At 38.5% G+C, this 23,708-nt stretch overlaps 1 protein-coding gene across 3 annotated transcripts in view; it reads right to left on the reverse strand.

The window, feature by feature from the left end:
- nrp2a (neuropilin 2a) overlaps positions 1-23,708 on the reverse strand; it is a 250,386-nt gene that overhangs the window by 43,903 nt on the left and 182,775 nt on the right. For all 3 annotated transcript variants that reach the window (XM_079616686.1, XM_079616685.1, XM_079616687.1), the window contains 2 exons: positions 19,207-19,384; positions 8,298-8,479 (listed from right to left, as the gene is read on the reverse strand). In XM_079616686.1, coding sequence (XP_079472812.1) covers positions 8,298-8,479; positions 19,207-19,384 — 360 coding nt within the window. The remainder of the gene's footprint in view (positions 1-8,297; positions 8,480-19,206; positions 19,385-23,708) is intronic.

Below are 23,708 nucleotides of genomic sequence, written 5' to 3' on the forward strand. Positions count from 1 at the left end.
TCAGGGGCAATATTTGCCTCCTGGAACTGTTTTTCAGGGGCAGTTGTAATATGGTGTGGGCATTTAATTTATAAACAAGTAAAAACACAAACCATGCTGCCTATTTATTTTATGTCAAATACTTCAAACATATACAACACTTGATAGATCTAGAAAATAAATAAATATATAAATGGTGAGGTATTAAAATAATATTATTATTTTATATAGGCCTATATATTATATATATATTATAGATGGATAGATATAATAAATATTATAAATAAAAATAGATTTACAATATAATATAATTAAATATATTATATTCATAAAAAATACAGCATTTTAAAAAATTTAAATGAATGATAAATTATTAAAATAATAATACATTAAATATATAATAAATGTATATAATATAAATTATTATATTATGTTGGATCATGCTGTTCTTTTGCATATAATAAAAGTAAATTGTCCTTGAGCTTTAATTTATATATATATATTAAAGCTCAAGGGCAATTTACTTTCATATAAATATAAATTAAAGCTCAAGGACAATTTACTTTCATTATATGCAAAAGAACAGCATGATCCATGTCTGTTTGGTGTACAGAAGGATGAGAGTCCTACAGATTTGAAATTACATGAGGATGACATCATTTTCTGAGTCAATGATGACAGAATTGTCATTTGTTGGTGAAATGTACCTTTAAGGAGCTCTGAGACTGGCTCCTCGTGTCTAACACAGCCACTACAATCAGATTTTTCTCAGTAAAACCATGTGAAATTTACTCGTGGTCTCCCTTGTTTGTTTCTCGCATCAGTGACACCATCTAACCAACGTGTTTCCTCCACTGCAATGTTCCTTGTGGTAAACAGCCTACATGTTGAGGGGAGCAAATTACCCAGAATTCTATAAAAAGAAGAGACAGGTCTTATAGGTACTTGTGGCGGCTGTCAAGTGGTCAGTGTCTCGTCGTGTCTAATGAGGAGCAGCGGACCTGTGCAACTCCAGGCCAAATGAACAGCAGGTTCCAGTATGTTTGTGACACTCAACACACACGTGAATGGCGGCTGGTACCGCGGTAAATGTATGTGTTGGGTGCACATGCTCACTTGAGCACAGACAAAAACCCCGGAAAGCCACACAAGCAGAAGGAAGGAAAGCAAAAATGAGATGAGATGTAGTGTAACACACAAACGCACACAAGCCTTCCTGCTTTTCAAACGCTATCTTGGCTCTGATGCTCTCCCACACAGTGATGGAAATATGACTTCTGCAGCTTGTGTGGAGGACGCTAACCATGCCTCCATATCACACAAAGAAAGGAACCTTTATCAAGAGAAATTTGGATAATTTCTCTTAAATCGATGGCAAATTATGAAAAGAAGAGCATAGAATGGGGTAAGATGAGCCACGTTTTGTCCTCTAAGCCTATGAATAAAAATAAAAAAAGGAAATGAGATTTTAAATGGCCAAGGACATTGTAGATCAGGATGAATGATGGCCAATTCTGATATATAACAAAAAATAAAATTCAATGTAAGAATAGTAAATGAAACATACATCAATTGTCTTTAAACCAATGAACACTTAGGGGCAGTTCACACAGAATGCACTTTTCCATTACACTGGACTATTTTTTCATTGTTTTCAATGTAATAACACACTAAACAGACGATTTTAAATTATCATTCTGCTAAATAAAAGCAGGTTTAAAATTAGACCCCATTAAAAGTGAATAGGGTGCAAATTTTAAAAAGAGGATAACACGGTGTTGGCAACAGCGATTTTTGTCGTTGTTCTCTGTATTGACAGCACTCCAAATTTACTAAAAATTGAGCTCAATGTTAAAATTGACCGGAGTTCTCCTTTAACTTGTCGAAATGTTGCGCTGTTTTACGCAGTTTTTCAGTGTGCGCACATCTGTTCTTTTTTTCATGTGATCTTAATGCAAAACATTATGGTTTTATATTGTGGCAAAATTAAATGTCATTTTACCTATGATTGTGATATAGTAAATACATTGTATTAATCAAAATTAAATAACAATAAAATGAATATATATATATATATATATATTCATTTTATTATATATACATAATTATATATACACACACACACACACACACACATTTTTTTGCATATATATATATATATTAATTTACCCTACAATGCATAGGCCTACACTCAGATGATTAGATCATTTACTTCTGTACATGTTTAAATATGATTAACAAGAATGTTGAAATCATGCAGTAATGCATATAATAATAAAAAAACTGTATTTAAATATTCTTGTTTAATTGAAAGTGCAGAGACACAGAAACACTGAATGAGGACAAGCATAAGGAGAAGTGGGACATGACACAGGACACATGCCAGGTTTGAACCCTGTGAGGCACATGCACAACACTCTCCACCGTGGCTTTTGATAAGCGTTTATGTCTGTGTTTGTTCTAAATAAAGTTCCCTTACATAGTGGGTCTGGATGCAGTAGCAGTGGGTCGTCCCGTCAAAGTCTGCTTCTATTACTCCACTTGGCCGGCTGCCTCACACACTCAAACCCTGCCATGCATACCGCCACTGCATGACTGCATTGTGTGTGTGTAAAACGCAGTCACGGGAAGCATGCATGCATGAGCGCCCACCCTTACTGCTTATTAGTTCATGCTTATGAACACACCAAAAACAGTCTCTTCCTCCTCCTCGGGACATGCCTCCCGCTGCGGTACAGTGTCTGCGGGCCGCCTGTCACTACAGTTGACCGTACAGTAATGAAGGAGGCGTGGCAATGAAAGGGTTAGTTGCCGGGCAGAAACTGGGGTGGCGTGAGCGCTCACACTCAACGTTCGAGGGATTTCCCCCTTCTGCTGTCTGTCGCTCGTTCAACTCCCTCTATCTGACCTCTCGTGGGACGACAGAGTCTGTGTTCACTCACCGCGTTATTCACGCATTTTCACCAGTCGGTCGAGATCACCTCGATGCAGAGAATCTCTGAGTTCTCTGCTCTCTGTGTTTCATCCATCCCAGGACTTCTGGGATGTGTAAAAATAAAAATAACACTCATCTATCCGTTAAATTGAACAAATGAATGGAAAATTATCATTCTGCTAAGTTGAGCGGGCAGCAGGTTTGCTGTCAGAACTCTTTTTTTTTTTTACAAATAACAAATGGAATATTTTCCCAGAAGATTGGTTATGGTTTGCCATAGAGTTCTGTAAGATTAAACAGTTGTATTAATAGATTATCTGTGCTTACAACTGAAAAGCGCTGCCTCTTATTAAGCCAGTTTAAGTCTCAAATCTGCTTTGGGGTCTATGTTTGAGAAGGAAGATGAATGGAGAACAGCACTTGAGTCAGAACATAGTTTGAACATGACTTTCTACAGCTACCAGTTCAGCACAGGCATCTGACACAGATAGATTATACAATACTTTTAAAAGTTTGGGGTTTTTAAATGTTTTTGAAACATTAATTTGATCAAAAATACAGTAATTTTTTTATATTATTATTAATGGTAATTATTATTATGGATATAAAATAACTGTTTTCTATTTTACTATATTTTAAAGTGTATTCCTGATGCAAATCTTAATTTTCAGCATCATTACTCCAGTCTTCAGTGTCACATGATCCTTTAGATATCATTATAATATGCTGGTTTAATGCTTAGAAAACATTTCTGATTATTATAAATGTTGAAAACAGTTGTGCTGCTTAATATTTTTGTGGAAACTGATACATTTTATCTTGTTTTTTTGACAAATAGAAAGTTCCAACAGCATTTATTTTAAATAGAAATCTTTTGTAACATTATAAATGTCTTTAATGTCACTTTTGATCAATTTAATGCATCCTTCTTAATTAAAGTATTAATTTCTTAAAATAAAAAAATGCTGAGTATTTTCTCCTTAAAACTGCGGTGAACCAAAGTCTCAAAATCTAAGAAGAAATCCATCCATTTGTTCTCCATTTCATGCCAATGCTATCTGAGAAAGCTGGGTTTGCTGGCTTTAAGAAGAGGTAGTTAGAGCTGAAGGCTTTAAATGTGGCGTTTTACAGGAGAAGAGGAAGCGAGACAGCGAGGCAGATGGCACCTGATTTAAAGCAACTGTTAAAGTGGTAGTAAATACCACTGGGCAGCCAGGATAGCCTCCAGACCGCCTCTCCGGCTCAGGTGGGGGGGCGGCACTGACGTTACCCAGAGCGACAGAGACCTACGGCCCTGATCGCGTCTTCTAGCGCTTTCTTTTGAGTGTGCACTCAGAAGACGGCAGCGGCGGTGGGCCCGAAGGCTGCTCGGCGGGAAGTCTTCCGCAGTAACCGTAGCAACAGCGTCACAGTCATGTGACTGGGGCAGGAGGGGTTGTTGTGTTGCACATGCCACTGGGGGTAAAAATCTGGCCTCAATAAACTGGGGCAAAGAAATGGGGCAGCAAAGGGGACCGGGATCGAGGAACATATGACCGTTGGAGATGAAGGGTCAGAGGTTGAAACAACTTTGCAGCAAGATTCAAATGTGTAATGTACACATGATTACTATAAATGGATATGATGACAGAATTATAATTTTTGGGGGAACTACCCGTTTAATTGCCCTTACACTCAACAGCTCACTCTGCATCAGACAATGTGTCTGGAACATCACAAAAGGCGGGTTCCCACTTAATTCCCAGTCCGTTTATATTCCCATCCGACCACCAGCTCTTTCCACACCCTCAAAACGTGTTTTACTCATTTCTATCGCGCAAAATCTCCTTCAAAGTTTGTAACTGCAAACTGCAATTGAGTTGAGAGAACTACAATGATACTTAAAACATTAATTAGCCAAAATATAAAATGACTGAGCATGCAATGCGCCACATTTTATGAATGACAGGCGAGACAGTTGAGATTCTGCAGTTATCTGTGGAGATTCTGTCCATGACCAAGCAAAGCATGAGCTAATCCACTTAAAGCTGCATGTTGTAAACTTTTTTAAGGTGTCTTGTCAGCACTGTTTAACTTTGAAGGTTTCAAACACATTTCTGCTCTAAGCCAAGGAGCGTTAGTCAGCCGTAATGGCCCTAAGAGATCATCTATAATAGTGTGACTGCATGTTACCCGAGGGTCTGCCGGAGACCAGTGTGGGATTTCTGCATGAACGTGAACGAGGGTTTGATGTTCTCGCTCCCAGTGCTGGATAAGAGAACATGCATCGGAGGAAAGTGTTCACCAGAGATCATTATCTCTGCGACGCCTCTCCATATAAACAGACATAAACGCTGAGACTCGCCCACGCTAACACTTTCCCACAACTCCGGTGAATGGAGCCGTTTGTATAAACAACAGGTCCCTCAAAGATGAGATTTTGTCTTCCTCATTTTTGGCAGTCTTTATCTTTCAAAACCTGTAAAGCGGGATTTTCTGAACTACTCTGCCTCAAAACCTGGATTTGAACAGATAAACAACCACTATTTTGGGGCTTCCAGGAAAAAGGAACCGTCATTCATTTGCCTTTAGCATCAAAGAAGTTAACATGAAGATCTTACACAAAACACTCCTTCTCCTAAGATGCTCCTAATGAGTTTGAAAATTATAATCAGGCTAATATTTAATAATAACATTTATATGTAATAATTTTAATATAATGTGAATCTACTTAATTAATTCATCATTAATTTAAATTCATTATATATATATTTTATTCATTAGAAAAAATATACATTTAAATTAAAGATAAATTAAGAAAATATATTAATATAATACTACATATATATTTTTGTGATCACTAAAATAACATCACAAGTAACATATCTTTCCATCAAGATGTGCATGCATTTTTGGTCAAGATCTTGTATTGACAATGCAAGAGTCCAGCACTCTGTGAAGTCTCCTCCAGCACAACCCAAAACCTTTCAATCAATTTAAGGTCTGGTGCCAATTCATGTGAAAACATTATTCTTCATGCTCCCTCCCAACCATTCTGTCATATTGTGAGCCTGATGAATCTTGACATTGTCATCCTGGAATATGGCCATGGTGTGTCTTCCTACATGGTTGTTTAAGAAATAAAATGCTACACACACAATCAGTTAGGGTTAGAAGAACTGTTGCCAAACATATAACATGTCAAAACATAATAATCTCTGCAATAATGATCCTATCATAGACTCTTAAGCATTTGCCTATTTCAATCCATACAGTGACTTTTTCTGGGCCGGGCCGGGCAGTGTATGTTTATATATATATTTGTATCTATACACACACACACACACACACACACACACATAGTATATTATTGATTATTCTGAAATGACATGAAGTCAGCATAACACAAAAATGGCAAGTGATCAAAAAAAACAAAAAAACATTTACAAGTAATAAATCTATGGTCTTCGCTCCATCGCTCTACACCCACACATGTTATATTAGCATCCCAAAAGAAAAAAAGCATATCATGCCTTTATTAAAAGATGTTCTTGGGCTGTCTCTGGTTAGTGTAAAATGAGATTGTGGGCTTATCACGTGAGTCATACTACTAGAGTTAGCAACTGTATCTGTGGTAACAGTACCTGAGGGCAATGGTGATGATTTCAGCAATTACTGAGGTGAGGTGAAGGCTTAGAGATAGAATAACTCTGCTGCTTTTCCCATCCGCCACGATGAAGCCACGGTGCTTATGTTACCAGGCTAATCATCGCTGTTGCAAAACAACATTAATCGCTGCACTCCCATGAGTGTAAAGGCTAGAGCAATATTTTTGATGGAACGCTGTAGTGCTAGTTAATGGTGTTTGCCAAGACAAATAACACTATTACTTTTGCTTATACTTAGCTAAATGTATTCCCATTGACTTACATTAAAGAAGGGACCTGAGCCATATCTACAGTCCACAATATTATAGAGACTAAAGGGTGGGCCTTTGAAAAAAAAAAAAAAACTAGCATCCAGCTAGAACCTTTGGCAGAATGTTGCATATTAGCAGTATATGTATATATATATATATATATAATATTGCTAATATGCAACATTCTGCCAAAGGTTCTGGGTGGATGCTAGTTTTTTTTTTTTTTTTTCAAAGGACCACCATTATATCCCAGTGGTATATAATACCCTTTAGACTGTATATAGTTGGTTATAGGTGGTCATTCTGACCTTAGCCTGTAAAAAAAATACCTAACCACTGTGAACACCCTGGAACCAATCCGGCAAACTGCATAAATGAACAAACTCACATTTTCTGATGCCTTGTTAGTATACTTCTAGCTAGTACAGTAAAATCCCTACAGATGGCTCCAAATGGCTCCAAAGTCCACACACAAATTGCCAGTGCACTCCAAACTTGAATTCCCCAAGGACAAGAGATCAGAGTCCAATTAAGAGGGCATTCCTGGCATGCTCACGGGGGGATGAAAAGAGTTAAGCGTCGCCCCTCCCCGCCTTTCCTCTAAACTCAGTTTATTTTATTTTCTACTCTCCCTTGATGTTTAATTGGTCTGGGAGCTTTTCGGAAACTTTGAGGGAACGTTTAAGAAACAGCGCGTCTGACGGCCTTGCAGCAGGACGGAGGAGCCGTGACCTTCTGGAACCGCGAGCTAAAGGTCGCATGAGGTCATTCCGCTAACGAGATTTACAGCGTAACAAGAGCACCTCCAAAATCAACCTGAGCCACTCGTGACCCTCAAAAACCAGCCTGCTCCAATCAACCATCAATCAAAGAGCAAGACCGAGAGAGGCTTCACACATAAACACCAAGATCACGGAGCGACAAAAGAAAACAGCTAAAGGAAATGTGTTGCTTGTCTTCACATCTGGAGAGACAGTGACCAAAAAATAATGGCTTATGTGAACTGTTCCAAACGTTTCTTAAGAAATATTGCCTCGTTGAAAGGATAAACTTGATTCATTATTTTTCAAAATGCAGAATCCAAACATTTGCAGAATTCTTGTCAGCAGGACCCTCACAACACACACAGCAGACACGACTGACACTGAAAGTGTGTAAGCTGCATGTCACCACAGAATGTTCTCAAATGAGCTGGAAGCTTCATGCCAAACTTCAAAAATAGTAAAAAAAAAACAAAAAAAACATTTGTATTCAAAATGTAATTTAAATTGGTGTTTAAAAATCTGCTTTTTTTTTTTTACAAAATTATATAAAATAGCCATAATTTAGTGTCCCATAGACATGGGATGAGAAAGTCTAAGAACCCGTGAAAGGAAATAAAGTGCTTGAGCTGTTCAATGTCAGGAATAGAAAATTTTCCTTGGAAAAAAGTGTTCCTCAAATTTTCCTTAACCACATAGGAGCAGCAGGACTGAGCTCGCTCACCAGTCTTGTAGATCTCGTAGCGCAGGGAGAATCCAGCACCCTGGTGCGCATAATCCGACACAAACTTGATGTGGATGACGGGACCGGAGGAAATGATGGCAGGAGGAGCGATGTTACTGCAGTGCTTTCCCAGCAGCTCCGCGGACTCAGAACTCCCATCTCGGATCTCAATGAAGTCATACCTAAAAGCAGAAAACAGTGCAAGCTTAAATGCTGATTTTTAGATCTGGTAGCATCCTTAACATTGCAAAATACCTAAGTCTGCGTTCAAAAAAATGCATCTCAAATTCTCAATATGAACTCAAATATTTCTTCCAAGACCAAATGATCTGAGCTGCTATCCACATATATTTTATAGCTCTGTACTTTTATGGTGTGTCAAGTCAACAGTTGTGTATTTTTATTCCTCCTAATGAAAAATCTCCTATTTATCCTAATGCAAAGTACTGTAAAATATCTACATCACACTCTAAAAAATGCTGGACAAATATGGACAAACCCAGCCATTGGGTTAAATTTTTAAATGACATTTTTAACCCAACATTTGGGTTTGTCCATATTTGACCCAAAATTGGGTTGAAACAACCCAGCATTTTTTAGAGAGCAGATAAAGCTGATATTGAAGCATAACTGAGATCTCCATTATGAAGCCTCCTACGCAATAAAAGAGCAACCTTTGAGCAATAACGGTTCCTCTGGAACGGACAAACGTTAAAAACCCAATGAAGTGCAATGCAATATCTTCTGCTGGGATGAGTAACTGTGAAGGAATTGCTAGGAGTTGTTTTAATTTGAGCTGGGGTGACCTCTGACCCTCAGTGGACTGCTGCCTTATCACAACAAACAGACATTTTTTCATGTCACTTCAGAGACAGACTGAAGGAGTTGAGACAATGACCACCTGTCCAGCCAAAATAATCCCTTAATGTCCGTTGCCCTCTTCTGCCAAAACACTTCACACACAATGTCTAAATGAGGCAAAAGACTCCCAAAAATCCAGCCGGCTGTCTGCATGAGAGCTTCCTTATAATAAATCTGGCCATAGAGAGGCATGAGTCAGACTTCTTCTCACACCTCAGGAATGCTTGCCCCATTTAACCCCTAAACAAGAACAAGATCCCTGTGAACACACGCCATCATTCCCGACCTAACTGCTTCAGAGCACAACATGCTGACCAGACCTCCTCTGTACTGAGAAAATGAGTTTATGCAGCTTTAAAATGAAAACGAGTTCCTTCGAAATCCTGCAAGTTTAGATTTAACTTAGTGCTAAACTCTTCAAAATAAAACTTTATATCAATTAAGAGGATATTTTACAGCCTGGTGCCAACTGAATCCCAATCAAATGATTATTTTGAAACAATTCAAAAAAATGATTCAGTCAAACCGATATGAATCACGGGATGTCCATCAGCTGAAGGCTCATGGTGTCACAACATGCAACTGTAAAAAAAAAAGAGTCAGTGAATCAGGTTTGTTGAACCGAACTGCCTACAATAATTAATTCAGTATTATTAATTATTGAGAATTTGAAATGTTATAATTCTCTAGTTCTTTACATCATTGCACTTGTGCTTTAAAGTAGATAAAAAAACAAAACATTGTTCAGAAACTCAAAAACACAATGATGTGAATGAAAGTGTCTTCCTACAAAACCACAAAAGAATGAAAAATAATGTTTTTCTGTTTTTAATCTTTCCTTGTCGATCAGCACTGAGTTATACATGGTTAAGCCACATAACTGCTGGCTCCACGTCACTCAGGGAGTGTGTGTGTGTGTGTGTGTGTGTGTGTGTGTGTGTGTGTGTGTGTGTGTGTGTGTGTGTGTGTGTGTGTGTGTGTGTGTGTGTGTGTGTGTAAACCTGACACGGCCCCGGGCCCCTCAGAATGACATAGAGAGGCAGGTGTCTCTGACTCTTCATTTCTCTGGACCCCCCTGGCCGACCGCACACTTGGAGACTTCAGGTACAGCGAAGTATATTTAGACCAGAGACGTCCAAACAACATACACATTCACAAGAACGCGTACATATCTATGTACAGCATCTGAATGCATAAGATATGTCTTATAATATATACATGTTATAAACACTGTCTGAACAAAATATCACAATTAAATTGTCTTTCAAGTCTTTTCAAGTTCAAATCAAGTCTTTTGTTCAACATCACACACATATAGATAAGGACACATAAATCATAAATCTAATTAGAAATACGATCAACTAACCCTAATCTTACCATAACTTTTTGCACTTTTAAGGGAAAAAAACCTTTACAGTAACAATTTTCTGATGATTTACAAATCATTTTTAACCTTGAGAACACCCCTTGACTAGATGAAATAGGTTAAAATATATATTTTTCATGCTTTTGATAATATTATTCATAGACATATGATTATATTTTTAGGGGAAAACGCATTATTAACTTAATTTAAGAGTCATTTCTAATTGTGAGAACACCCTAGATACAGTAGGTGAAATAAGTAAAACATGATACAGTCTCTCAATATGTTCCTTTTGATAAGAGTATCATGTGTGTGTTTTCCACAGTTTTTCACTAAATTAACATAAGGAAGATTATTCAACTATTTTCTATATGCACAAATAATAATAATATATAGTAAAATATAAACAGCAATATAAAGAAACATATTATTTTAATGAATTATTTAAATTTATTAAACCTAGAATTTTTAAGGGTTTTGAATCAGTTAATTGAACCTGAACTGAAGTGATTCACATAAATGAATTGAACTTTTGCTTCTAAAGTTTAAATCATAGATTAGCAGAAAAAGAAAATAGACTAATGATGCCAACTTTAGGAAACTTAATGGCTTAATCAAAATCATCTCGGTGTTTGAGAATGATTCATATTTATTTTGAATATTTAATATAATCATCCAGCCTCTCCCCGGACGACTTTTGGGAACAAGATTTTTAAAGTACAGCTATAGTGAGGAAAGCCACACACACGCACACGCACACGCACACACACACACACACACACACACACACACGCACACGCACACGCACGCACGCACAAACACACGCACGCACGCACAAACACACACACGCAGGCACTCACTCTCACTCACTCTCTTTCTGTGTCCATCTCACCTCAAACACTAGAAAAGCTGGGATGAAGGCTTGTAAACTGTGTGCAAAGGTAATTAGGTTGTAATTGATTTTGTAGGGGCTCTTGGTTCCTGGATTAGCAGTGACAAGTGAGTGTGTCAAATGTGGATATTGACCATCTCTAGACGCCTCCACTTGGCTCCGGTGCATCTCGAGACACGCTTGAGAGTGGAAACAAACCAGGATGCCCATTGATCAACAAAAGTGCATGGATCACTTATTTACCTTGCAAAAAATAATGCCTCAAATCAAGTGTATATATCAATTTTACAGCAATTGTGACTAAACGCAAGAAGCCTTTTCTCATTATCACAGCAATATAATGTTGTTTTATAGGCGTACAGCTCAAATTGTTTACCGCGGTGCAATAGAGCTGTGATTATGCATGCTAATTATGCACGATTCAATGGTTATTCAGGTGCTACAGGAGGCAATGAAAACTCCCTAGACAGTGCTATGTCTGTAAGTGTGCGCAGGGAAGAGAGGCTTGACATGAGGAGGGCAAAGGCCCCGTGTCCCTGTCTCATGTTCAGACATGTCTTCCTCTCCAATCTCACTTTCTGTCTCCTCTCCCCTCCAGCCTCTTCACTGCTAATTGCTTTTCACACCTACGGTGTTTTTCAAGCATTTTTTCCAGGCCTGCACAGTCCCCCGAGGTGTCACTAGCTGCCCTAAAGAGCAGTTTGTCTGGAGAAATACACAGACAGACAGATACACAGGGGTACGGATGCTACTATCCTTGTTTGGCTTGTGCATATACAGTACTACAGCGTGTTTGTATCCTGCCAGTGATCAAATAAAAAAAAGAGAGATGTGCCCTGGTAACACTGGGCGTAACATAAGCCTGGACCCCATTAATCTCTGAACCGCCTGAAACCGACTACCTACACAATAAACAACACTCCAGCATGTGTTCCTTAAATCATAAGACCCTCCGGCTTGGAAAAAGTCACTGTCAAATCTTATATTTGGCTCAGGCGCCCATTGCACAAAAAAGTATGCGAGTAATATTATGTATAATGGACACTACCATGATAACACTTCTATGTACCTTATAGCACCATAAATATATACAGACAGACAGATAGAAGGATGATAGATAGATAGATAGATAGATAGATAGATAGATAGATAGATAGATAGATAGATAGATAGATAGATAGATAGATAGATAGATAGATAGATAGATAGATAGATCTAGACTGACCGAAGTGTTACTGTACTTCCTTGCTGATCCCTGGAAACGAAACTAAGCTAAAATCAAACCTCTATTATGATAGGCTCCATGGCATATCTTTATTAAGAAGACGCCCAGTAGCTCTCTCTTTCTCCAACTCAGCTCAGTGGCTTTCAAAATATAATTCAGTCTGACACAAAATCACATTGGCTTTTCAATATCGAAAAAACACAATGGCCGCTCATTTGAATTCTGCCATGCTTTTAGGCCAGCAGCCGCAGGACGTGCTCCAGGACGGCTCGTCAACTGGCCAAGACACTAAAATTGAAATTAAATAATGCTGAGAGTCTGCATGGAAAGCTGCACGCTTGGCCCCCGGGGGGGCTGCCTAATAAGTTATAAGTGCCTGTGAAATATTAAATAGATGCCGGGGAGGGTTCCCATGGGGGAGGGAGGGTTGCCATCTTCAATCCGGTCGGGAAACAAATAGCATGGCTGTCCGATACAGCGCTGACATTTACAGATGACTGGGGTAGACCTCAGGAGCCTGAGGCTTTCATGAACAACACTAAAACTGGCTATAAAGCAACATTTGTGAGTGTGCTTTTCCCCCTCAAAACTCACACCTTTAGAAAAGAGAATTTTCTGGCGTTCCGGGTTTCAGTATGTTCCCGTCAAAACGTGCCGTCTCCCAATTCCCATTATGTTGCCATTGAAAGCCTTAGGCCTTATCAGAATGCATTAGGTCCTTTTTTCCATCAACGATATTAAAACTTTTTCTGGGGAAAATTGGCTTCTCTGGGCAAAAATATACTTTTTTTAAATCTTTGAATTCCCAAATGTGTCACTTTATACTGCTCCAGATTGATTGCATTTTTTGAGCTATCAATATCTTGATACACTCCGGGGTTGCTGATATATTTCCAATGCCCTAAAAACATCACTGAAATTGCTGTGTCCTAAAAAAACATTATTGACCTATTTGAATAGTTATCAAGCATATGAAATCATCATCAAGCTCTACTAAGACAAGCCTTTACTAACTGTGATGTATGGATATTTAAAGACTATTGATATCCAGAAAATTGATTAACTGTGGCCAGTTATTGGACAAAGGAATAATGTATGACAATTGCCAGTAATGCTGACAAACACGTAGTTGCATATCCAAGTAAGCTGTGGTATGAAATGAACTGATATGCAATCACAGGTTTATGTAGCCAACATTAGGTATATCAGATTGTAGGAGCTGGGAACAATTCATAATGTTTGTTGATAAATTATTGATTTAAGAATAGCCATCATTATACTGTTCATTGTAACTGTGGTGTTTTTATTTATATGGCGTTCGTTTTTGTGCATATGACCTCTGTGGCCTTTGGTTCGATGGTTTTTGACCTCCTTGACCATGACCTCACTCTTCTGAACGTGCTGGGTCCATTGATTCTTCATTAAGGGCAAAGGACATGCATTGATCCTTTGTCCCTAAGGAAAAGTGGAAATAGGGTGATATCATGCTCGTAATTTAGAAACGCTGATGCTGCTCAATAGCTTAGCACCTTTAACATCTGCAGATATCACTGCATAGTAAACGCGAGAACTTTCATCAGTAGAGTGAAGCGTAGACTCCCTTGAGGGATGTAGACTTCATCGCTCACATCTGTCTCACTCTTACTAGTAATTCTTCTAGATTCCCTCCTCAGCCCAACAACTGTCTCTCCGTCAATATTTTATGTCTGAGAGGTGAATCCGAATTCTGAATCCGATCTGGTTTTGATTTAAGCCCTTCCACTGCATTTAAATCCTTCTACAACAATTTACCTTTCCCTCTGTATGCATTACATGTGCTCAGTATTTAGCATTCAGAAGGAACCTGCTGTTTGCATATAGAGTAATGTGTTAGGGTGAGAAAATATAATGGAGATCTATTCGGAGAATGATAATGAGACAAATGGGTGGACTGACTGACTGACAGACAGATAGATAGATAGATAGACAGATAGATAGATAGATAGATAGATAGATAGATAGATAGATAGATAGATAGATAGATAGATAGATAGATAGATAGATAGATAGATAGAGATAGATAGATAGATAGATAGATAGATAGATAGATAGATAGATAGATAGATAGATAGATAGATAGATAGATAGATAGATACTAAAAAAGGGAAAGATCTCCTCTGACCTCACCACACTTTTTCTTTCATTTCAAAGAAGAAGAGTATCACATTAAATATATTTTTATTGCATCTATCTCAGATCAATCTGCTCATAGCCCTCCAGGTAAAAGCCAGCTTTGCTACTGGAATAAAAATTGCCTGTTGAAGTACCCCTTAAAAAATGTCGTCAATACCACACCTATCCTAACTACATCATGTGAGCCACAAGATGCTTTTTAGAAGCACATTAGTTACAGTAGTATGGTTTAGGGCACAAGAAGCTGCTTTGACCTTGTCTAGAGTAAATTGTGCAAGCTAAGCTAAACCGAGGCAGCTCCTCTGAGCAACGGAGACTCCGAGCCAGCACTCATAAGCACAAGGTGAATTTAAATGTGCTTGCTAGTGTGTGTGAGTGTTTGCCATCTAAAAGACGGAGCCAGGCCTTTCAATCATACATCGCTTAAATGTGCTGACGATGACTCATTGTATATATAGCAAAATACAGATGGAGGAGATGGACGCTAGAAGTGGACCATTAGAAAGAGACCCGTTTACGAAGCACTGTATCGTAAAGCATCTAACACCTATTCAGATTTTCCATCACTCATTTCTTGCCACGTTCCTTACACTCTTTCAGTGGAACAGAGTAATGAGGGTTAAGAACGAGCGTGGTACATGGACAGTGTGCATTTTGTGCTACCGTAATCTCTCAAACCACAACAACAAAAGATCAATTTCAGCCCACTACTGAACTGACAGCAAATAAAAACACTCATTCTCTGCTAATATCTAGTATCCACCTTAGACAGACTTTACACTCTCAGAACAAATGTGCAAAAATTACAACAGTTTGTCACTGGGGCAATACCCTCAAAAGCACATTTATTTACCCCATAAAGGTTCATAGTTGTACCTTGAGGATACATTTTACACTATTCTAAAACAATATGCACCTTCATAGGGGTAGATGAGGTACACTTTTGCCCTTTTAAGGGTACTACCCCAGTGACAAGCAGTAGTACACCTAATACAATTTTTAAACATTGTTTCTTATAGTGTATTGTGCACACTGCTCGCACAAAAAGGCAAGAGCTTTCCCAAAACGTCAAACTTTAATCTGATGGGCTGGTTTTACTCAATATCCAGGTTTGTATCAGTTTGTCAGGAAGTGAGACTTCCGAGGAACTACTTGCTTGATTTGGGATGTTATTGGCATTGAATCAGTGAAATCTATTCAAGAGTTTTGTTTCAGACACTTGCAAGTAACCAAGATATGCCTAAGCACATTTGCACATTATCATTACACCAGACTACTAAGATCTGAAGCATCCACACTGAAGGTTGGTATACAGCTGTACTGTTGGTTGTCATATAGTGAACAGTCTCTGTTACTCATGTTGCCTCCAATCGGCAACTCTGAAATGGCAAAATGAGCTGGATGTTTTACAATTGTATGGCCATCTTCCAGCAGAGTGTAGCTCCAACTCTAATTAAACCATCTGAACCAACTAATCAAGGCCTTCAAGATCACTAGAAAGTTCCAGGAAGGTGTGTTGGAGCTAAACTTCGCAGGAAAGTGGCAATCCAAGAGCAGGACTGACCACTCCTGTTTTACTGTAGATCATGCAAGAGAATATCAATACTAACTCATTCACAGAATTTTGGGCAAGAACCTTTACATTTCCTGGCACTTTTACCTGTTCTGGAGTCCAGCCATGGATGTATTTCAAGGTATTCCCTCTCTGAAACCTCTGTATACTCTTTCTCATTTAGACAAATACAAATACAGCCAGAGTGGAGCAATGTTGTTTTCGTCAACGATGACGATAACGCAATTATTTCGTTGACGCACCTTTTTTTTATGACGATAACGTTACGATGACTAGCTAAAAATGGCTCTAAGGTGACTAAAACATGACGAGACGTTTTCGAGTTTTCGTTGACGAGACGAGATGGAACGAAAATGATTATAAGTCTGACGTTCACAATGTAATTTCTGCCTATTTTGCGTGAAATCGGTCTGTTTTGAGCTAAAAAAAAAAGTATCAGCAATGCCGCATTCTAATCGTTGTTGTACGATGTACGATCAATAATGAAAAAAATCCCATAATGTACGATAATTTCAGAATTGCCCGCAAATCTGAATCTCTCGGAATCTAGATAGAGCGAGCAAGAGCGCGCATGTGTAGCGCGCGCACAGCCAGAGAAAGGGAGCGAGAGACCTTGCGTGTGTGTGCTAGAGTGCGTGTGTGTGCTAGTGTGCCTCGCGAAGCGCATGTAAGGACCCAACCAATCGAATTATTCAGAAAGTCTAGTTTATTATGCAAAGGTTTTAAGGTTAACTGTTGTTTTATGAATTGCAACTTGCTGCAACCTGTCAAACCTAAGCCCATTTCCAATACTTTTTAACCTAAATTAATTTATTAAAGACTACTTTTTTTCTTTCTTTTTTTTTTTACTAAAATTGACTAAAACCTTTTTGTGTTTTCGTCGACTAAAACTTGACTAAAACCTTTTTGCGTTTTCGTCGACTAAAACTTGACTAAAACTATCAAGTTTATAAGTGACTAAAATGTGACTAAAACTAAAAAGCATTTTCGTCAAAAAGACTAAGACTAAGACTAAAACTAAAAGGGCTGCCAAAAACAACACTGGAGTGGAGTTGTCCAACCTGATGAAGCCACCCAAGCAGGAAAAGAGATTGAACATTTGTACACAGCAAAACCAGAATGTTTATTTGGGGAGCAGAACAGATCAACCACTGAGGTGTGTATTTTTGGTGTCTGTCCTTTTCTCTCCATCAATTCCCCCTTCTCCAAATGTCTCTTCCTTGACTGTTTGGTCTCCAAATGTCCACAAAGCATAAATCAGTGAATGTCTGGCTTGCTTACATAAACATAAATGAGGACTTGATACATGGCCTAATTTAAAATGGTGCCTGTATCGTTAAAGCTGGTTGTTTTTTAGGGGAATCCTACAGATGTAACTGAGATACGCCCTCCCCCACTGCTGCAAATTGGCGGCCCATGGGGAAGCCACAGTGGGTTTAAACCACTCATAAAGGAAAGTGCTTAAAAACAACATTCATTTCACACCAGCAGGGACAATGCAGCCCTGAAGAAGACAGATAGTAATTTCAGACAATAAATTCACAGACAGTAATTTAGACTAATGTATCCAAAGTGCAAGACCATTTGTCACTAGTCTTTTAGAGAGACTTAATGGAATAGTTCACCCAAAAATGAAAATTCTGTCATTGTTTTCTCAGTCTCATGTTGATTCAAAACTGAGGGTTAGAATCTACCTTTCAATTTCCCAGAAGAAAGAAAGTCAAACAGGTTTGGAACAGCAGGGTGAGTAAATGATGACAGGATTTTCATTTTCAGGTGAACTATCCCTTTAACGATGTACACCTAGTCCAGACTTTGGGGAATATCGCCACATTGCGATCTACTCAACTTTGTTTCATTGCTAGCTGTCACTTTTCTCATTGCAAGTGTGATTGGCCATTTACAGTTCTGCACCTCATTAAAAATTCAGAACCTAAATTGACTTTGTAAATTTGTTGATGAACAGAATATATCTTGCCATCTGTACAACAGTAAAACTTTAGAAATGTATTAAACAAATAGCTTGTATGAAAAGGGTGACTAATCCTGCTCTTGCAGGGCCAATGTCCTGTTGAGTTTAGCTCCAACCTGCCCCAACACATTCTCCTAAATGCTTCTAGAAACCCTGAACACCTTGATTAACTGGTTGTGCTTAATTAGAACTGGACCTATACGCTGCAGGATAATGGCCCTTCAGAACCAGGATTGACCCCTGTTTTAGGATACCTAAGGCTAAAAGAAACAGACTGACATTGGTAGAACTGATTTACTGGTCATAATGTGAGTCAGACTCTGAGAAGTGAGAGCCTGTGGATGAACATAATTAATTTTACAGCTGAGGGGAAACAGTTCCACAAAAAGCCTTCTAGACGACCCCCTTTCCCAGTGACAGCTGCACTGCATCCCTGCATAAGCCCTTTAGGCTCGCTCTAAACCCTATTATATCTCTCTTAACGTCATTCCTCTTTTCACTAAGTTCCACCTTGCACTCCCGCTCTTCAAGTCGCCTTTTTCTTTTAAAGTCTTCATACCACATATCTCTGTTTTCCACATTCTCCCTTCCCCTTCCCCCTGACTCACATCTTTCTCTCTCATCCGATAAATTAAGTATATTCCACATCTACCACTTTCACACCCTCTTTTCCCTTATCTTCCACTTTCACCTCATCAACCATTCAGCACACAGGACAGGGTTTGCAAATGCTCCATCGGAGGTAAATTAATTGCACACACATCCTTATCGTTCGTCATTCTGTAGGACTACTGCTTAATTTCCCCTTCTTTCAATCTAATTTCCTTTATCCCACACATTCTTCTCACCTGCAATCCAGTCGTTCCAGCTCAAAGTGGGGGTTGAAGTTGAGCACGATGCGCTGTGAGGATTCGGGTGCGCTGATCACCCACTGGCAGCTCTGATGGGGCGGGTATTCCAGAGGGTATCCTGGAGAAGTGATGTAACCGGCATCGCTGGCATCCAGGTGGCCCCCACATGTCTCAACTAAGACAAATGGGAAAGAGACAAACAGAAAGAAAGTGAGTTGAGGTAGTGTTTCAGATCAGTTAGTTATTAGCCACATACTTAACGCTAATTTGGCCAAGCAGAGCGGCGTGAACGCAAAGCAAATTAAATACATAAATCATAGCGCTACCAAATCCCTAAGTGAGCACTGCATGGCTAAGAGGAATACTTAGGTAGTCAAAACACACAAGAGACAAAAACACTTCTATATAAAGTTAAACTTAAACATATTTCCTTCATTAATATAAGTTCCTATGCAACTAACTAATGCATTTTGAATTATGTCACCAAGGCCTCTTGGAAACTGGCTAAATCACATTATAGAAGTAAAACTGTTTGGAAATGCTGACTTAAAGCTAAAATAATATCTCCCTGATGGTAAAGCGGTGCGGATACTGTATATCTACAATAAATAAAGTTTTAATTTGACAATTCGTAACATTTACCTTGTTCCAATTACTTTATTTTCTGTCAACCTTTCTCCACAATGCTTATAGAAGCATTACATACATTTGTGATGCTCTCTACAAAATATAATAGTCTACCATAGCCAACTCTAAGACAGGAAGTGACATGCAGGGCTCTTCTCTGGAGGTTCACGGGTCACCCCCAAAGCTGCAATAGGATCCAGCATAACAAAGCCTTCTTCCATCACCCCACCCAATGTGCTTTCCCTGCTATCTTCACCGAACACTTCTTCCACATGCTAGCGTTCACTCGAACATGCGCAACAGTCCTTTTTATGCCGCCCTCACACATAGCGGATATCATTCTGGTCATTATTATTCTAAATGGAGCTAAGATTAGGAGACAGAAATACTTTCTGGTCTTTCACCATGACAACCGTGCGGTGAGGGGTTTTTAAGCACATACCAGCCAAACGACGACTGAGGAATTAGCAGACAGGTCACTCCTACTAAGAAGCACATTTTCACGTAACCTTCATTGAATATTTGACAATTTGTAAAAATGGAAATCAAACAAATTTGTTTGCTTTTATCAGAACATCCCAATTATATTCATTTTAAATTAGTTCACACTTTAAGATTGAACTGATGATGTCTTGACATGTCTCTAAGTGATATTCTCCTCTAAAATTAAAAAACTAGGAACAGTTACAGTAGCAATCAATTTATTATTATAGCTATTTGTTAACTAGACTTTTCTTTGAACTGTTGTTTAAAATTGGTGATCAATTCATAGGTCCACAACCACATAAGAAGACAAGCCTGAAGATTATATTTTCTGTATGATAAAAAAAACACTATATGTACACCTCCACAAAAGGTGAGTGGGACTCACTAACACACTTATGTTTAGAAGGATACATCGCAGCACACATCGGAAAGGGAAAGTGGGAATAGTGCAGGTTCAGAGAGGAGGAGGGTGGTTTGATTGACAGTTCTGGGTCTGATGTTGGCTTCTGCAAATACATAGATAAACACGGCTGTCTAGCTAGCGTTAGGAAAACTCCTCCTTCTCTCTGACTGAACAAACCTCATGACTATCATCCTTACCCCACAACTGGTAAAAGCTAGTGCATAGCAGAATCTATACAGAACGAATCTATATTTTCTAACATTGCTCGAGTTATACGGTCATTGCCCAAGTCTCTGATATTAAAGCAACACAGGAATAGAGATAAGAGAGAATCAAAATTCAAATGAGACTCAAAGACATAATTAGACACAAAGAGAATCATAATCCCCAAATGCACAACTCCAGAACCCTCAATATCTAAGAATTTTCAGAAAACTTGTGAAATTGCCCTTTAAAAGCGAGCTGCAGGGCATCCTAGAACCACGCTAAAGATCTCCAGCGCTATGCATTGGTGTGGTGGAAAATCTTTAGACAAGGAGTTGAGTATCGCCTGAAGCCAATACTCCCATACGTGCGGATGTGCCAGTCATAAGAGTCTGAATAAAAGCTATAAGGATGGTTGGGGCTTCTTTCAAGTGTTGACATTTCCTCTGCTATTATGTCTCTTTAAAAGGTACACTTAAAATGAGGTGGCATTTAAGGCAACCGAATCCTCCTAACCCTTTCAACTATATCATCTGAAGGGGGCTAGCCAAGCGCACACACAGAGATACTCATCTATCTATCTATCTATCTATCTATCTATCTATCCATCCATCCATCCATCCATCCATCCATCCATCCATCCATCCATCCATCCATCCATCCACCATCCATCCATCCTCTATCTATCTATCTATCTATCTATCTATCTATCTATCTATCTATCTATCTATCTATCTATCTATCTATCTATCTATCTATCTATCTATCTGTATATCTATCCATCCACCCATCCATCCAATACACAAAATTAAGCTATATTTTGAAAACCATTACAGTAATGGTGGACATCATTGAAATCAGAAAAGGCAGTTTATAAAAGAAATGTTAATATGATGTTAAATACTTTACCATTTAAATAACATTATTATTAATTTTTTTATTTTCATTAGATTCATGAGTATTGGGGGTTTGTTGTTATAGTGATCAAGAAAATAATGTCACAATGGGAGAAAAATGGTTCTAACAATTCGACTTTCAAATTAATTTTTTTCTTATTTCCTTTCTTTTTTATGAAGATGACTTGACAGTTCCCTTCCAGCCCTCCTCCTATGAATTCCTCGCCTCATCTCGGTATTATTAACCAATATATTACAGGAACACAAAAGGACAGACAGATAGCAATCATTCTAGCATTTTCATTCAGTCTGCATGTATTCTCTGGCTGTGTCTATCGCTCTATTGTGTGTTTTCAGGGAAGAGGGTCTTGAGGATAAACCCATGAGGGGGGATTTTGCGTGCTCTGCACTTTTTTAGACAGATATGTCCTTTCATGTAGGGAGACAGAAGGGGAGAGGGGCTACAGACAGCCTCGAGAAGAGATTTCAGACCGGGTTTCTGGAACGAACAAAGAATAAAAATAAGGTTTTGTGTCATTTTAAATGGTTTGTTCATCCCAAAATAAAATCCATAAACATGATCCATATTACTTGTACACCATCTTTTTTTGTGTGAGGAACACACTGAAAAAAAATCATTAACAGTAAGCTGTGACAGGATCACTGGCTTAGTGAGTCTTTGTAAACATTTCAGACCTGAATTAACCGATTCATTCAAAAGATCTGACATCTGACTGAATGATTTGTTCATAATGCACATCGCCACTTCTCTCACAAAGTTCAAACTTAATCAATCCGAGAGAGGCGTAGCCATGTCCGATTTGTGAACAAATTCCTTCTTTTGACTCATATCTTTTCAATTAATCCAGTTTACAACACCAGTCTGAAATATTTTGCTCACAGATCGGACTGATTCAGTTCTCAGCTTCAGTTCACTGACTCGTGATCAGTTGCAGTAGTTATGGATCACTAGAGGGAAGGATTAGTAAATAAATAATGACTCATTTTCAGTCTGAAAGACCAACAAGGATAATAATAATAATTGATATATTTTCCTTTTTTTAATTAATGAGGTTCTAGTTGATGCATTTAAAAGACTAAAAGAGTCAAAATGCAGAAAAACAAAAAAGGACCTAAATGAACAGCTCCCTAAATACAAATCGCTATATGTGTGTGTGTGTGTGTGTGTGTGTGTGTGTGTGTGTGTGTGTGTGTGTGTCTCCAGATGTTTTTTTTGTTCATCTCTGCTGGTATTAATTTCTATTAATGGAATCATCGCTGTGCTGAGCTGTCACCGCTGCGATAAGTTGCATCCATGTAGAGAGGCCATGATATATCTCCATCTTGCTCTACCGCTCTTTTTCTCTCCGTTTCTCTCTCCATCCTTCCATTCGCACCTTAATTAAAAAGTGCTGTCACCCGCGGTGAGGAAATCAGCACCGATCCATTCATCCTTACCAAAGCTCTCTTTCTCTTGCTCACTCGCACTCTTTCTCGTTCTCTTTCTCACAAGTTTCACTGCTACCAAAAGAGTCCATACGAAAGAAATTTCATTCTACTTGGCTTCAAATGACATGAAATATAACAGACTAAAGTCTTATTGGCCTCTTTCATTGTAGTTGGATGGTCTACTTTTTTCATATAGGCTTGTAAAAACACGAGGGTGAGTAAAATGATGACAGAATTTTCATTTTTGAGAGAATCCCTTTAAAGAACATTCCCATTTTCATTGCTGAAACTTCCTGACTTCACTTTTTGGGACAGACTCCACATCCTCTACATCACTTTAAACCTTCTATATTCTTCAGAAGAGCTACACAACTTTATAAACAGCACTGTACACCACAAGACCAACAATTAGCCCAGAAATAACTAGTGTAAAA

This window comes from Phoxinus phoxinus (assembly GCF_949152265.1).
Source record: "Phoxinus phoxinus genome assembly, chromosome: 6".
In the NCBI taxonomy this organism is placed as follows: Eukaryota; Metazoa; Chordata; class Actinopteri; order Cypriniformes; family Leuciscidae; genus Phoxinus; species Phoxinus phoxinus.